The 17334-nt window shown below is 39.8% G+C and overlaps 1 protein-coding gene and 1 long non-coding RNA gene across 3 annotated transcripts; one reads left to right on the top strand and one right to left on the bottom strand.

The window, feature by feature from the left end:
• Window positions 1–413: 413 nt before the first annotated feature.
• ankrd10b (ankyrin repeat domain 10b) lies at window positions 414–16535 on the bottom strand. 2 transcript variants are annotated; one of them, XM_052082413.1, is made up of 6 exons: window positions 16159–16522; window positions 15022–15174; window positions 12626–12717; window positions 4063–4328; window positions 3269–3370; window positions 414–833 (listed from the first exon to the last, which is right to left on the bottom strand). In XM_052082413.1, exons 1-6 carry the CDS (start codon window positions 16354–16356, stop codon window positions 652–654), a joined length of 993 nt encoding a protein of 330 aa, XP_051938373.1. In that variant the 5' UTR covers window positions 16357–16522; the 3' UTR covers window positions 414–651. The 2 variants fall into 2 exon arrangements, with proteins under 2 accessions (XP_051938373.1, XP_051938372.1); XM_052082412.1 differs by lacking the exon at window positions 414–833 and having other exon boundaries at window positions 2897–3370; window positions 16159–16535.
• LOC127611704 (uncharacterized) lies at window positions 7937–8347 on the top strand. The gene is made up of 2 exons (XR_007965425.1): window positions 7937–8124; window positions 8184–8347. It is a non-coding gene; the product is annotated as an uncharacterized LOC127611704 (long non-coding RNA).
• Window positions 16536–17334: the final 799 nt, after the last annotated feature.

Below are 17334 nucleotides of genomic sequence, written 5' to 3'. Positions count from 1 at the left end.
CGAAGTTGTAAAGTGACTGAGAGAAAATGTTGTACTTGCAAGAAATACGTTGTAATGTTACAAATTCTATGTTTCTAAGAATAAAGTCTTGACATTACAAGAGTCAGAATTTAGTCATATTTGCCAGAAAAGTTTGAATAAAGCTGCAATATTTGAGTGGGAAAAATAGAACATTACAAATTTTAAACTGATGTTGCAATACGGAGAAAACTCAATTTAGTGAGAGTTGCAAAAAGTTGTCATTTTGCAAGAATATAATTTGAGATTACAAGCACATCTTTATTTTTGATTCAAAAGTGTTGGATATGTCCACAAAACTTAAAATTTACAAAACTGTACAAATGTGAAATTATAAACTACTTTCCTTTTCAGTGTGGCCTCAAATACAATTTCATACAAATAAAACTGAATCATTTTGAACGTTGGCAGTGCTTTTTAATAAAGATGCCATCTTACGAAGATAGAAGGTTACAAACAACAATCACTTTAACAAACCAGGACCAAAATTCTTCAAGCGTCACATAAACAGAAAACAGCCACACTGGGCCTGCCCTTCGCAAAAGGAAATGCTTCCATTAACTAGCGGAAAACCACTCAATGGCTTTCAAGGCAAATGAAGAAATGTGAGGCTAACAGCCTGCTCCTCAAACTTTAGGCTCCATGGTAGAGGAGCATGGTGCTGAAGAAGGTGTTGTCGTACAACTGCTCCGCTTTAACAGACTTCTGGTGCTCCACTTGGCTGATCTCGGGCGACCCCCTGTAGACTGCAGTCGAATCGCGCTGGAAGGGAAGCTGCGGTTGACAGTGACCGAGTGAGGAAATGCCCACTGACACTGGGAGGGAGAAGACAAACAGTCAAGCGCATGTGCAAATGAATCATTGGTGAATGTAGACCTGATTCCGAAGGTGACCTGTTCAAATAGCTCGGGTCAGTCAAGTCCAATGCAAACTTCGACATGTATGTTTCACCAGGCATGTGGAAGTGTGATCAATAAATTGTGAAAGACTCAGACAAAATCTCGCAAGCGACAAGCCCAGATCTGTTTCTAAATAGGTCACAACCTGATTTGTGCATGCTGAATGACACGCTGAACAAGTTTCTTTGGTGTCACTTTGACAGGAAGTTCGAATTTTACAACATCTAATTGTCTACTGCTACGCTCCATGTCAGAACAAGGTGTGATCGGCACTTTTTACATTGATTCAAGTACAGTACTGCAATAAATCAAAGAAAAATGGTTGTAAAAAATTTGCACATTTAATGATTTCACATCCTTAATTACAAAGCTACACTTGCTCATCAGCGACACGCACACTGTAACTTTCTTATATCACCACACAATAAAATACGACACTAATGTAAATGCAATATGGAAACAAAGCACTTTTGTTCCACTATCAGCTCAAGTAATAAAGCCTCCCACCGGCCCCTTTAGCAAACTGTACATACTAATGCAAACTTTCTTGGGCAGCTAACTAATGGATTATAAAATTGCCTTTCAACTTTTTCTTCTTTAATGAACATTATAGTATATGTAATATGCAACATTGCCAACAGAGTAAACATTGAGCAACAAATCTGAAAAAATGTCAATGGGTTAGGATACACTGGGATCAATGGGTCAATGGGATAGGATACACTGGTACCTTCAAAGTCGAATGGCAGAGACGTTAAAGTAATTTGAGAGTCAGACCAATTTTTCAGGAGAAATTAAAACTGATTACACGTGAGCTCTCCATGCACCCCAAGACCTCAAATTAGCCAGGATGGTAGGATTAGTCAGTTAGTTGGTGCCAAGGATAGTCAGAAGTGATGATCGGTAGTCATGTGGAATCTAAGCAGAAGTGCTGGTTTTGGTCAGGCATGTTTCACTGGTTTCTACTTCTTGTTTTGAAATTCCCATTCTTGTTAATCGGAGTCTCAGCCGGTATTAGCAAACATTTTGCCAACAACGGATTCCGAGTTGAACATTCTGGTATTGGTGTTGTGCAATTGAGCCCTTCCCTGTGCTGTTAAGAAGGAAAAAAAATGAGCGATGACTTAATTGCGCTTCTCACTGTAGACGCTGATTGGTTAGCTGCCACATACCTGCACTTGTCACTTGTATGAACATTTATGATGTTAAAATGTTACTTGAAACATTGCCTGAAGAAATGCTTTCAAATACAAATGCTTTTAAATGGAAAAGAAAGTTCATCCAGCGTCACAGTTAAATTATAGTCGACATTTGAGGTACCACTGTACAGAGTCTTAATTTGTTACATCAAGAAACTGTAAAAGCCGGGAGAAAAACCACCCTCTGTATGAGTTAAACCTCCACGACCTACATTCATTTTGGGAATTGCTTTGACATGAGGCAGTTTTAAATTCTTTAACGGTGTCATATCAACAAAGGCCAGTGAATACCTCAGTACCCTCAGGTTTTCATTCAAGACAAACGTACAAGGAATGTTCGACAGCAGGCCCCGGCTTAGAGAGGAGGGAGGTGAGATGATGCTAAATAAAACTTTAGAACCCCAACTTAAATGATTGACATCATATGCCTACGAATAGAATTCAAGTTTCCCTTCAACGTTGCAAATTAACACTGCACATTTAGTTCAAGCCACAACACACACAAAAAAGCATACAACAATTAAAATGATAGTTGATTATGTTGTGAAGCAAGAGTCATTTTAATTTTATTTAAGACTAATAACCAAGGAGAGTATTCTCTTTCCACTGTTCAACAGATGAGACAGGGAACCATAAATGATTCTGTTATCTGTAAATACCCTATAAAAAATGCAAAATAAGTCAATTGTTTTTCCCAGAAACCTCTTAAATTTCCAGTCCAACTGGACAAATGCTTTAAAATTTTGTTGGGAATCAGGAACATCGGAGGGTAAAAAAAACAAGTTTAAAAGCTTAGGCACACTGCTTTACACCTTTGTACCGTAATATTTTCCTTTATCCATGTAAGACGCAAACAATTACCGTCAACCAAAGTTTAAGAATTGCAAAATATATACAACACAAATGTGAACATTGTAGTGTGCCACCACCCACACAAAGAGACACACATTCACTGGCAGCCTCTCTACAAATAAGCGTACGAGTTGGTGCAGCGACAGGGAGTCTGCATGGTTGCCACATTGAAGACCTCCAGCTCTTTAGCTTTGGGGCTGGGAGAGGCCCGTCGCCCGTGGTCCTCCCACTGATCCATGGGCCCCGACCCGTTCGCTGGCGCAAGCCCATTCAGCCCCAATGCAAAGGGTCCTGGCCCACCTGAGGTCACAGCAGACGCCAGCTCCATGCTTTCCATTGGGGACTCTCCAGCACCGACCAGTGGCCCATTGCCGTTCTGCAGTTCAACCGGCATGCACAGACCTAAAAAAAATAGGTAAGGCATGGAATAATCACACACTTTTGGTTTTTTTTTCTTTACATGCTAGTTCATTCAGTGAGCATTATTAACTCAATAGTGTCAACCTTCTTTTGCTTCATGAAGGTTCACATTATATTAGCACTCAATATCTATTTGGCAATAGAGAGTTCTATGCTGACCTGTAAACCACATGTGTCAAACTCAAGGCTTGGGAGCCAGATCTGGCCCTCCACGTCATTTTGTGTGGCCAACAACAGCAAATCAAGCATGTCAACTTTTCCATGATGCTTGCTAAAGTCTGAACCAAAATTTAAAATTGTCATATGAAATCCATCATTACATAGAGATATTGCAAGCATTATCTCATTACATGAGCTCACCATTATTATTGACTTCTTATTTCAAAACTAGTCATCCACCTTTTTGTGGTGCACTGTATATGTAAAATGTGGAGGTGGTCAAACATTTACACGGTTTCACAAAATTCACAGTCATCAGGGAAACCGTAACCACAATGTGGCCCGCTACAAAAATGAGTTTGACACCCGTACTGTAGAGTTGAAGCTGATTCAATGGTACCCTCTGCTGGTTGCTGCCGAGTAGGGAACTCTTGTTCCTCAATCAACTACGGTACTTTAAAACAAATTCTATTGTTACTCACAATGGAAGTGGTCTCATTTTGATTTTGACTCACCATTAGGTCTTGCTTTCTTGACTGGGTTGATTTCCTGGTCATCGAATGACCTCTTTCTGTTGGGTATGCCCTTGAAGAAGCTGCGGCCCTGGATAGTGGGGTGAACGTGGCCCCCATTCTGGCTGGTGCCATTAAGAAAGGCCCCATTATGGAACTGAGCCATGTTTTGTTGAAAGTTCTGGGCATTGGAGAGAAGCTCAGCGCACTCCTGGAAGCCCTGCGCGTGGGCCAGGTCGGCAGCGGTCAGCCCACTGGCATTCCGTACACTGCACAACGGGAAACGTTGAGTGTCAGTGGGACTTACTGCATGTTTTCTTGAACACAAATAAAAAGAAAACATGACGCACACACACGCACACACACACATACTCTCTCTCTCTCACACACACATACACACACACAAACTGACAGACTTATCAGGCAAACACTCACATACAGACATGTACAACGATGAAATAAATTGCCTTTGTCATCATCATGACAGATGATGATGGACCCCTTTTGGATCGTTTGCATCATCTTTTGAGTGGTACCAAATATTCAGAAGAAAAATACGTCTGCTGCACAAGAGACAGGATTAAAACAATGGAAGCAATGTGTTATATTTTTAAGTGTACCTGAAATGATCCGACATGAGAGCGGATGATCCAGAAAAGACTTGGTGTCCAATGTTCTTGAAATACAAGACAAGCTAATGCGAACAAGCAGAAGATCAACTCCAAATCCAAATGCGTGCAAGGATTCGAGTATGGAGTGCACCAGAAGACAAGAATATGTGAAGTTTGAAGTCTGGTTTTCAAGTACCAAGTCAAAAACATACCTGTTCCAAGGAAAGTTGCTAAAAATGATAATGATGCGTCCAAAACAGACAAGGTAGGGTTTCCAAAATGCTCCATGATAAGTGCAAGATCCTGAGGATGAGGCAAGTACCAAAGACATGGATAAGTCCGTTGAAAGCAATTGTCAAACGAAAGTGTCTTGGACAAAATAAATCTGGATTTTCAAGTTAAAAGTCTTTCTTTAAGATTGACAGAAAGAATGCAAGCGTACGTGTCCGTGCTTATGTGTGTATGTGTGTGTGTGTGTGTGTGCATTGTTCACACTTGTATTAATCACGCCTCTTTGCAGCAGACTTTCATCAAGCGAGAAAAGATCGAGCAAACAGTGTTGGGTCTGGAGCATCACCTTTTGTGGAATCAATGTTACTTGACAGTAAAACCATTTATCCATCATTATTGCAAAATGGTGCAGTGCCAATTGGAATATAGTTGTCGTCGACAAAGATTTGTTTCCCTTAATTGACAGGGGGGGGGATAAAATACAGCTGAGGGATGGAACTCTTTTAGCTTAATGAACGGAATTTCCCATTTGCTAAACAATGTCATCACAGTGCATAATGGTGTTTCTCAGCGCAAACAGAAAGGTCTTTGTTAACTAAATGGAGGTTCTGGAAAAGAGCCAGGGTGCAGCTCTGTGTCAGAGGCGCCATTACATGTACAGTAGGAATTACATCACCCCACAGAAGTTGGAAAAGGCCATCAATTTTACTTGTGCCGAAGCATGTTTTAAATCAAACGGTTCCCGGCGTAGTTTTACTGTAAGCAAGTGCCATCGGGTTCCACAGTGTGACAACTTCCAGCCATTTCAATCAACTTGTGTCATTCAAAACCTTTAGAGAAGTGGTGCACATTAAGGATCTTAACATTGTCAAAAAATATTAATAAAGATCACACAATAACTTGTTGCACATCATCCGCCCTTCCCATTCAAATTAACGCTTCCAACACGTTCATCAAATCAGATCATTTGTATTAAATTTTGTGCTCATGTAAATGTACTTGTCTCACGCCAAGGAATACAATTCCAATTTTTTTAAATTATTTTTATATCTACACTGTATATATTATACAACTGTGTATAGGTGGTATAAAGGCTCAGATATCCACACTATGGAATAAACCATCATTCGATCTAAAACGTGTTATGATGGAAGCTCATATTTGCACTCATTTCCAACTAAGGCCCTCAGCAGTGTGACTTTAAACGCACTGCTCCAGCGCTCCTTACAAGGAGTCGAGTTGTTCTGTTGATTTATCCGTGAGAATCCTACTTCCCAAACAAAACAAAACTCCAAAGATGTTCTGCCAACTGTTGACTTCAGACACTATCTGTCAGTAGTTGCTCATTTGTCAACGATCCACATATACTTGCAAAGGGAGGTTTTACTAACAGAGGTCACAATGGTAACATTTTATTGAGTGGCAGGAGTAAAAGTGAGTATGCTGCGGTCTTTTATTATTATTCTACGAATCATCAAGCATACATACGACTTCTTGGAAAAGGGGTCTTTTTGATTGTTGTGTTGTCTAGCATTAGTTTACGTATGGCATCTCTCAATTTCGTCCTCATGCTTGATGTATTTTTAAAAGGTGGGAAGTAAAGTGCAACCCCAACAAAGACTGGAATCAAATTTGAACGTTTACTGTTGGTGTCTTTCAATGCAGGCAAAATATACCCACCTATCAAAACGGCATTTAAAACCTCGGGAAAAAAACTAAAGGCAAGTAAGTATTCCTTTCGTGAGACATGACATCTTCAGTGTCCTCTTCTTTGAAATAAGTTTTCAAAAGGAAGCGTTAATTCTTTATAAATGCCTGGTATGCTTTGCTTTTCAGTCCTATGTACATATTGTATGTCTTTCGCTAACTAATCGTCTAACCTCCCAGAGGCAGCCTATAGTCATGCTAGTGCTTTTGACATGGGACTCACGTGATTAAACCTGTCCATATAAACGGCTCCTAATGGTTAGTTGACAAAAATAAAGATTGAATAAAAACAAATAAGCTACAAAAATAAAGACAAAAGCTAGATATAAGAACAATCATGGGTAATAAGCAAAGCATGCAGGTCTAGAAAATAATAATAATAATAATAAATCAGTTGTGATTCATTGACATCAAAACCTAGCATTAAAACCAATCACCGCAAGAAATACCTCAACAGTTTGCCAGTGTGTAGATAGGAAGCGATAGTGAGAACACTCAATGCCACAACAGTGCGGCTATCCCAGGGAACGGGGCAGACTCAGCAGTGTCTATTCTCCCCCTTTCTAGGATTACTTGAAAAAACCAAGTCATTTCCAACTCAATGGCTGCAAAACAATTAAGATGTACGGTTCTGTTTTAGCAGGTGAGCAAACGTTTGTCTTTTTTCTTGTCACGTATTGTCACTTTCATGAAGGAAAAGGTGACAAAGGATTACAGGATATCGTATCAGGTTAATAGTGTGACAGAACAAAATTAAGACATTTCTTGGCAAGACGTTAAAATATTCGACACAGTGACATAACAGTGAAGAAATGAATAACCATTGCACAGGATGATTGTTACCATTACACTGTTAACAGGTGAGTCAATGGTGCTTAGCAACGCTAGCAACTCCCAATCGCTCAGCTGTCGTAATATTCGGTGTCTGCACTCCCTCACAGCATTCGGTCTCCTGCTAACTGACTAACGGGCTGCTTTTCCACTTCCCAAGGCTCATGACAAATTAAGAAATTGGAAGAATATGAACATTAGTCTCTTTTTGGAATAAAGGGGTGGGCGGGGGGGCGGTCAATCAGTATTGTGAAGTTATAAAGTTAGCCAAAACAGAGAAAATATAGTCGATAAAATAAATAATGCATAGAGATTTGTTTTCCCCGTGTTACAAATTTACTGTTGAAAAAGTTGGACCAAAAATTGGTCTGTGGGCAGGTTTACATTGACGTAGTGTTGGCTCATGGCTTTAAATGTCAATAAATTGTTATTTTAAGTGCGTAAACATAAAAGGGTTGAAAGAAATCCTCAGATCAAATTGGGACGATTTATTGCGTGCAGTTTTGACGCCGGATAGGACGGGGAAATGAGTTATCCACTTGTCAAACTTGTCCCGTCCTGGGTCAGGGCCATCAAGTGCAAGCATTTGGAATTTGGATCCAAAGAAGTGGCTAAGTGGAGCACAAGGCGGGCCCGAAAGTCAAGATCTCAAAATCCATTCCATCCCAAACAAGTCAGTGCAAATGTAAACCTATTTGTCCGTATTTGGCCTATTTTGTCCAAGATGAGCATCTCCAAGAGAAGCACAGACATATTCTTCTGGTCGGGTGTGGTAACAAAGCAGTTGATGTTGGACTATATTTCACGGCTTCCATTGGGAAAATGTTTTTTTTCTTTCTCCGCCATTTCGGTTTACCTCTTGACATCGTGTTTCCGTGAGTTCAAAAGGATGGCTTTTGGCAATGCAGGATAGACAGAACAACCTTTGAGTAAGAGTTAGGACTGACATTCTTCTCAAGAAGCGGAAATGATAAATTATATCCATGGCAATGTATTTTGAGTCAAACTCAAAGGTAAATAAAGGCTCTGAACGGTGTGAGCAGTTCAATTTTGTTTGTGATTATTTAATATTATTATAACAGAAAGTCAAATTTTCAATAGATCTGCACTTTGTAAAGTGAAGTGCTGACTGACAAAGCTATTTGTTTGCTGTTGCAAAACATTTTCGTATAAAAGTAGAGGTAATTATTTGCAAATACCAGGTTGTTTTTTTCAGTGTTTTTGCCGTTCTATAATGACCTACCATTCTCTTATTTAAAGCGTTAAGACATTTTATGCATGTTTCTAAGTACAATAGTATTTAGTCTGAAATTAAGACTTGAATTGGTTTGTCATGAGCCTCATTCCCACCTAACTTGCTTGCCTCCGATTTCAATAAATCTCCCCCCAAAATTCCCCACTACTTCAAATAATGACCTTTATTGTAGAGACTAAAGACACAATCTGTGATCTAAAAGGGGAAAAAATAACATCATTTTCATCACTTATACATTTACTCATCAGGTAATGACCAAATGCACATCACAAGAAATGAAGCATTGATGAATTTTGGTGAAGCCAAAACGACCAGGGGTTTTCATGTGCTATGAAAAGTCACATTTCAATGCTGAGTAAAAAGCCTTGTGAAAACTAGATCAGAATTAAATGTGTGTGTTTTTTAAAGTTATTATTGGATGGAATTCGTTTTGAGTTACTTTATCAAAGTAAATCATTTTCTTCTCTATCATTTCGACAACATAAATGATGGCTCATCTCTAATAAATGAAATTTTTTTTCAGTTCTAGTACAGAAGATTAAAAACGTTTTTTGCTCAAACATGTCATTTAAAACAATTTTTTTCCCAAAACAAAAAAATAAAGCAATCTGAAAAATCAACATCTGAAAGCTCCCTGGAAGCTCTGGATCCAAGGACAAAGTCAAAATGGCATAGCAACAATCAGCCACACAGCCAGATGCAAAGTATGAAACTGCAAGTCAAATATAAGACAAGGAGGGAAATCAACTGGAAATATCAAGTAAGATATTGCTATTTGTGTTGGAAGTGACGAGAATATTCCGAGCAAACAATAGTAAAATCGCACAGCACCAGATGGGGTTAGCCTGAAAACTACCATTAAATCGTTACTGTTAGCAGTCAAATCTATTTTAAATTTGTAAAGCATGACAGTTAGAAGTAATAATTAAATTCTCATGATATTTCATCCTTAGGCATTTTAAAAATCACCTTTACATTAAAGCACCTTATGGTGGTGCGTTTTATCTTATTTCTGTACTTTAGATAGTCTTTGAGCCAGGAATAAACATTTGATTATTAATAAAACTGAATCACGACTATCTGAATAGCAAGACATACTGTATGAAAATAAACGTCCTCAACCAGTTGTATGATTATTTTCATTTCTGGACGAGGAAACATTAAGTATACAGTATGAACCTCACTTCTTGAGGTCACAGGAAACTTCTGGCTAGCTCCTGACTTTAATACACACGGGGACAAAATAAAGCAATTTTAAAATATATATATATACACACACACGTATTAAATAAAGTAATACATGTTTTAAAAATATTAAAATTAACCAATAAAACACTTTTGAATTGATGTCGACAATCAACAGAATTATTGTCTAAAAACTCATGAAACAGGCCTGGACAAAAATGATGATACTCTTAGACAAGACTGAAAATAATTCAACCAAGGGGAAATGTTCAACCAAGGTGTGCCCTCTAAATAGCATCGCAAGTGACTACAAACTTGTAACCACTCAGTCGGCCTATTAAAAGAGTGAAAAGTAGTCACTGTACTGTTTGGTGAGATTGTGTGTACCACACTAAACATGGATCAGAGAAAGTGAAGGAGAAGGTTGTCTCAGGTGATCAGAAAGAAAAAAGATAGAGAAGCAAGTTAAAGGATAGACCATCTCCAAGCAACTTGATGTTATTGTGACGACAGTTGCACATATTAGTACGGTATTTAAATTACAAGGGACTGCAGCCAACCTCTCTGGGTGTGGCTGCAGGAGGAAAATTGATGATAAACGAGAGAGACAGACAATATAAATGGTAACAAAAGAGCCAAAAACAACTTCCAAAGAAGTTTAAGATGAACTCCAAAGTGAAAGCACACGAGTGTCGGATGGCACCATCCATCAGAGGTCAGGAAAGACAACTACGGAGGACACCACTGTTGGAAAAAAAATTAAAAAAATAATGGAGACTGTAATTTGCCAAACTGCATGCTGACAATCCACAACGTTTCTGGGAGAATGTCTTGTGGATGGAAAACAAAACTGGAACTTTTTGGCAAAGCCCACGGTGCTCTCTGTCCACAGACAAAAATGAAGCACATCAAGAAAAGAACATTGCCCCGACTGTGAAACAGGGAGGATGTTCTTGGGCTGCTTTAATGCATCTGACACAAGGGTGTCTTCGATCCATGCAGGCTACAAAGAAATCTCATGACGATTAAGGTGTTTTAGAGAGAAATGTGCTGGCCAGTGTCGGAAAGCTTGGTCCCAGTTACAGGTCATGGGCTCTTGAAAGACAAAGAACAAAACATTGGACTATTCTGTGACCTTCTACGAGCTCCGACCTAAATCCGATTGAAGATCTGTGCAATAAGCTGAAACAGGCAGACTGGAGAAAGCACTTTTCAAACCTGAGACAAGCTGGAACAGTTTGCTTAGAAAGAGTGAGCCAAAATTCCTGAGAGGTGCAGAAGGGCGGTGGGGATAGTACGTTAGCGGTACCATCATTTTTTGTCCAGGCCTGTTTTTAAAATAATCCCGTTGAAACACAATTAAAAAGCAACGTCGGATTTTCACTGTTTAATTTTAATTACATTTGCATTTATTATTTTGTTATTTGTTTAACCACTGTAGGGTTGTCTTTCATTCACAAAGTGGTACCAACAATTGTATTTGTCGAAAGTAGCGGCACAAAAAGTAGAGACAAATGGATCGCGTAGCTTTGAACACATCGTCAGCTATGTTGTGTTTATGCAGTTCCATACAATGCAATGCCGCTTTGGTTGGTAAAAACCTTCCTAGTGAAGTGCAATGTGCATTTGGTCATATCGTTAAAACTGTATAAAAGACATGAACCAAAAGAAACGTGAAATAAAAACACACTCTAGAGATAAAATATCATGCAACATGGTTTACTGAGTTAATCACAGTTTATCAACATTTTCATCAAGCTGTCCTTGTGTTCCAGTTGACCGGGAAAAAAGTACTTGAGCTCAAAGCCGTGAAGATCCGTTAATAATCAACTTTTATGAATAGCCAGCTAAATTAATACAGAGTCAATTGAGTTCAAACAAAAAAACGATCGTAAATGTTCAATCTCGGGAGATACACAAGGGGCACTTTGATGAGAATTGTCACAATGATAAACAACAATTTCAAAGATGAACAAAATGAATCACCTTTTCAAGGGCACACCACCAAATTGTACATTGCGCGATCAGAGGTAATATCATGAGAAATAGTTTTTGTCTGAAAACGATGCCTTTATATTTGAGACAGTGACATGGTCGCGGGGTTCGGCAAGTAGTTTTTTTTATGAGTGGGTGACTGTCAAACGGGGGTTTTGCTGCACATAAAAATTTTGAGTCGCTGGTAAATTGCGTTGCAATGTCGCAGGTGTAACATTTCATATGTGAGAATCTGTCATCAAAATGTAAACGTGCAGGAAGTGAATGAATTGGGGTGATCAATCATTGCGCACAACCTTAAAACATCGTTACTCTTGTTTATTAATGCCTGTTTTCTGTCTTTGTGGATATCGGCTTTTTCCTTGACAATCACATTTTTGGTTCGATTTAAATAAATAAATAAACAACAATAAAAATACAGTAGACTGAATGGATTATGGAATGCCAAAATTTGATAAAAGATCGCTGCTTTTTCCTTGCAGCACATCGGTAAGTGTGCGGTGCTTAATTGCCCCCCGAGGCTGGTTACTTACATTCAGCTGTGTCGCTCTGTGTGCAGCTGCCTCGACAGAGCAGTTTAACTTTTTATCACAGCAGGATTCATAAAGATTACTCTGTAAACATCATCACTTTTCCGATTCAACTTTTGGTGGCGAGCCCTTGTAAAGGCGTCACGTCCAGAGTTGGAAAAGAAAGAGAGGGTGGGGGAGGGGAAGAGATGAGTTCGCAACATTAAGACCACAGGACTTACTCAGCTTTTGCTCCCTGCACCAGGAGAGCGTTGATGCACTCCAGACTGCCCGCACGTGCAGCCTTGTGGATGGGCGTCTCGCCCACATAGTCCTGAGAGATAAGAGACGAGCTCACGGTTAAACATAGAAAAACATGTTTGGACTAGCTCGGACAAGAGTGAGCCCCTCGACATTTCTCGTCCCAAATGCCAAATATCTTCACTGTCTGGAACGTAACTTTTTGACTAGTTTGACTTTTTAACAAGACATTCTCTTAATTTGCCTTTTTTAACGACTGAAAACAAACACCGCATTTTTAACACGTCTTAACATCTACCAAGCACACACTTTTTAGCTATTTTAAACACTAGCAAAGACTAAACTGGGTCAAGACGATGAATTGTGTTTTTTTTTTTATTCCAAAGTAACCAGCTATTATACATACTGTACATTGGGTTTTAAGTCAGTGCATTACTTTTCCATTTCCAATGTGCGAGTAATGTACTCATGAGAAGAGGGTGAAAGTCTGCAGGCAATGCGTGAACTTTTCACCCAGACTTCAACACCGCCCTTGCGTAGATGATTAATATTAAGAATGCAACAGAGCGGGAAACGTACGTACACACGCGCGCGTGCGCACATACACACACACCGCCCAAATGAGTCATGATCAAATAACAGACCATGCAGGCTGCCGGCAGTCTATTGCAACTGTTCAGTAGACAGGAGATGACACAAATCCTCCACTTTAAGCTGGCTGGTTAGCCCACAAAAGGAGAGAATGACCAGTTTATTCGAAATAAAAAATAGTCTGTACGCTCTGTCATGATGACATCAGCGTGTTATGTCATTGTGACCTACTAATCTCATTTCTCCAAGTAGTGCAGCAGAACAACACACATAATCCCTCTGCCTGAGTTTATCTACATAAAAAGAGACCAAAGATGCTGGGGGGGAAAAAATGAAAACCAGTGCGACTCCATTTTGACGGAAGACGAAAGAAGAAAGGGGACTACGGAGGCAACAGCGGTCTGCAGAGCTCGTCGTCATTAAGTGATCCTTCTTGATGGGATCAGGCTGAGCTCAAGCTGTCACAACACTGCTTATTTCACTCAATGCCGAGACAGGCTGAACTAATTTCAAATAATACTATATTATCTATAATACATATAATTAATTAAATATAACATACATATGTATCAGAGTAGAGGGAAACTGGGGTTTTTTTCGGTTCCCCACTTAAATTGAATTTGGGATGGCATCGTGTTGCCTGTGACTTAGGGAAGTGTTTTGAAGGACACTCAGCAAATAACTACTGGTAGACACCAATTGCATCGCTGACATCTTATTTAGACCACAGCCGACTGGGGATTCAGTCAACAGTGCTGATCTTCTCTGCAGCAGAGTGTCACACACACGCAGGATGCTTTTTCAGTTGAATGCATTGTTAGCTTTACAGCATAATGGTCAATGACATTTTTAACTTACCAACACATATAAAAAAATACCAATGTGCTTGCGAAAAATCTGTCTGTGTAGATGCAGAAGACATCCATGTCAAGGTAATATCCAAACGCGAAAGCTCGGCAATTGGCCTCTTCTGATTAGTTACATTTGTTGGTTAGGTTTGCTTACTAAAAATATTCAAGAATGACTGAAGCAATTATGCTGGTAAGCCAATGAAACAGATGTGGTCCTTACCTTAGGACAGGTGTCACCAACATTTTTGAGGGTGAGAGCAACTTCATGTGTACCGATTGTGTGAAGGGCTACCAAATTGATACACGTCTGAAATAACATATTTGTCCAAAATACCTTAAATAATATGAGGATGTGTTATTTTTAATACTTGATGATTTAAATTGTCAGACTTTGATCGTGTTTCGAAATGTCTCACAGTACTGCCAATGTTTGCATTTTTAAATCATAATTTCTACTAGCAAATCACAATGTCCAGGCACTGGCGGGCTACTCAAGTGGTCTTCACGGGCTACCTGGTGCCCGCGGGCACCATGTTGGTGACCACTGCCTTAGGATGATCCCAGCATATTAGGTTTCAAGGTTATGAATTGTGTGCAATGTTTGCATGTGGCATTACAAGGCACTGTCAGTACCAACTACACCACTTTTTTTTCCATTGTCATGTTTTCTGTCTATGGTCTGGAGTTGTTTTTTAATCTACTGTAAATTAAGCCTCAACTGGGTTTAGTGATAAACTACAACATATTCCGACTAACACACAAATTCAGGTTGTATTTAGCTCATGTAGGAACACTAGCAGAATGGCTTCAATTGGCTTCTTTGTCACGAAAGCAATGCTTGTTTGTTTTTTTAAACTTCTTCATGAAGTTGGGTGATTTTTACTTTTCATTATCTCTCCAGCATCTAATTCATACTCATCTGATCATGCACACACCTGTCTATTAATGTCTGCACCAGCTTGTAGGAGCCATAACAAGCAATGGGGATGGCCTCCAAATGCTGAAATGTGAGTTGGCGTCTGGGCAAACTTGGAGGTCACAATGTTGACGCCGCAGCCTACTTGTACCAGACGCATCATGCACTCCAGCTGGAATGAGACACAGGGTTGATTGGCATAATTATTGATGTAATTAGTGACACAGAGACATGATTTGAAAAGCTTGTTGGATGACTGATCTGTAGTTAATTTGCATGGGAGTCCCAGTCTACTTTTGGCTTGTCTTCAAATTCCTTGCAGAGAATGATTGATTACCAGGTCTTTTTGGAGCATTGAATTGACTGTTCGGGATGCGCTAAAGCAAGTTTTATTAGTACATGCACACACGGGCTAAATAAACAGCTCTTGTCTGAGTGTTGGAGTGAATGGAAACGTGCAAGTATCGTCTAAGCTAAATACACGCACACAATTCACTATTTTGGGATATAATATGACACATTGTTGAGTGTGTTGGAGAGGCCTCTGCCTGCCGATGACAGATGGAATCATCCTCCAGTCGTGAATGTTCATCAATTGTAAAAATGCTTGTTATTTGTTTCCAAATAAATTCAAATTATTCACTAGCCCTTTCCATCAGTGAAAATAATGGGTTTATTTTCAAACCATGAGCTAAACGTTACGTCAAAGCTGGTATTATTTACATATGACATATTAAAACCGGTAAAGATGACGCAACGGATATGAACATTAGACCAGTGTTACTCAGGCTTAAGAGATTTAATTAACTGAAAGCTGATAATTGGAGTGAAAACAGCGCGGTCGCCGTTTGTCCCACACAAACGCACAAGAATACCTCCCGCCCCCCATTAATAGTCTTTATGATCATTTCGATCACGGTAGCTTTGTACTCTTTGGTTATAACCGATTATATTAATTGCAGCGAGAGACTTACATACGATTTAGCTCAAGTAAAATAAATTAACGATGGCGGCTTACGTTCTTCATGAGCTAACAAACCAGCAGGCTAACGTCAGGAAATGGCCGAGACGGCTTGGCGCGCTCGGGAGAAATGAAATGGAAATGGGGGGCGGGGGGGGGTGTCAATTAAGGTGACCCTCAAAATTGTCAAGATACCTTTCCGAAATGAGCTGCCCAGTGTATGGGCGTCCAGCCGTAGAAGGTGTCCTCCACGGTGAGGTCAGCCGGGTTCGTGGTTGCCTGAAGGAAGGAGCACAAGGCGCCGACATCTCCATCTCTGCACGCCCGGTGGAGAGGGAAGCGGCTGTTTAAAACCTCCTCGCTCGAGAATCCAGACTCGCACCCCACCGACATAGTTAAGAAAACGTATAAGTGTACACACGACGGACGGAAGGAAAGGTAAAAAAATGAAGTGAGTGTGCGAGCAGGTACCACGGCACTCCGGTTGTCTATTGTATGTCTTTCTGCCTGACAACACAAAGCACACTGTCGAGTGAAACTTGAGAGACCTCGAACGAGATGTAAAACGCGGCATGGATTATAAACACGCGGAATGGAGCTGACTGAACCCGGAAAAGATGGATCATGTAAAAACAAGGATTGAACTTCTCCTGGAATTTGTCTTCTTCTACTAATAATTTATGTAGCTAGAAAAACTGAACTATTGACCACAGCGCTACTCCCTGGGTGGCGATCAGGGCTACACACACACACACACACACACACGCAGACGCGCACACGCGCACACACGCACACACAGTTATTTTACAGTTATTATACAACATATGTATTTTTTTTCTTAAAACTGTCAGTATATTTTAGTATATTCTATGAAATAGAAATTAATGGTTGATCGGCAAATAAATCAGGATGAGGTCATGTTTACAACGTCTTCAGTTAAAGCAGTATCGGTTTTTTTCTTCTCTGCCATGCGATGGCAGCACACAACCGATAACATAAGATCACTCTTTCGAGGGAAGTGTGTGGGTGGATAGTGCATGTATTTTCCGTGGGATTTAAGAATCAATGCTTGACGTAGTCCATAAATCCATTAATCCATTTTTTTTCACTTCTCTTCCTTTGGACCCTATCCCAGCTGACATTTGGCTTGAGGCTGGGTAGACCATGGACTGATTGCCAGCCAATTGCAAAACAAGTGGCCATAAACATTAATTAATACATTAAAATAGCAAAAATGAATCTTCAGTGAACCGAGCATGCCTGTTTTGGGCATGTGGACCGAATCACGGAAACACGAGCATGCTGTACTGATGTGCAGGTAGCAGGCCTACAGTATTTTTGTTATTAAAATTACATTTGACACTCCTAAAG

The sequence above is a fragment of the Hippocampus zosterae genome, chromosome 12 (genome assembly GCF_025434085.1).
Source record: "Hippocampus zosterae strain Florida chromosome 12, ASM2543408v3, whole genome shotgun sequence".
NCBI classification, from domain to species: domain Eukaryota; kingdom Metazoa; phylum Chordata; class Actinopteri; order Syngnathiformes; family Syngnathidae; genus Hippocampus; species Hippocampus zosterae.
Note: the sequence above shows the minus strand (reverse complement) of the source record. Positions and strands in the feature narration are given on the sequence as shown.

Bases quoted from the DNA above. Each gene is read 5' to 3' on its own strand.
- ankrd10b (XM_052082412.1), bottom strand. From the start codon at position 16,356: ATGTCGGTGGGGTGCGAGTCTGGATTCTCGAGCGAGGAGGTTTTAAAC. The intron at 4,329-12,625 runs GTAAGTCCTGTG...CCCGTTGTGCAG, and splicing joins GTGCAGGGAGCAAAAGCTGA to TGTACGGAATGCCAGTGGGC. The intron at 3,371-4,062 runs GTGAGTCAAAAT...TATTTTTTTTAG, and splicing joins CAAGAAAGCAAGACCTAATG to GTCTGTGCATGCCGGTTGAA.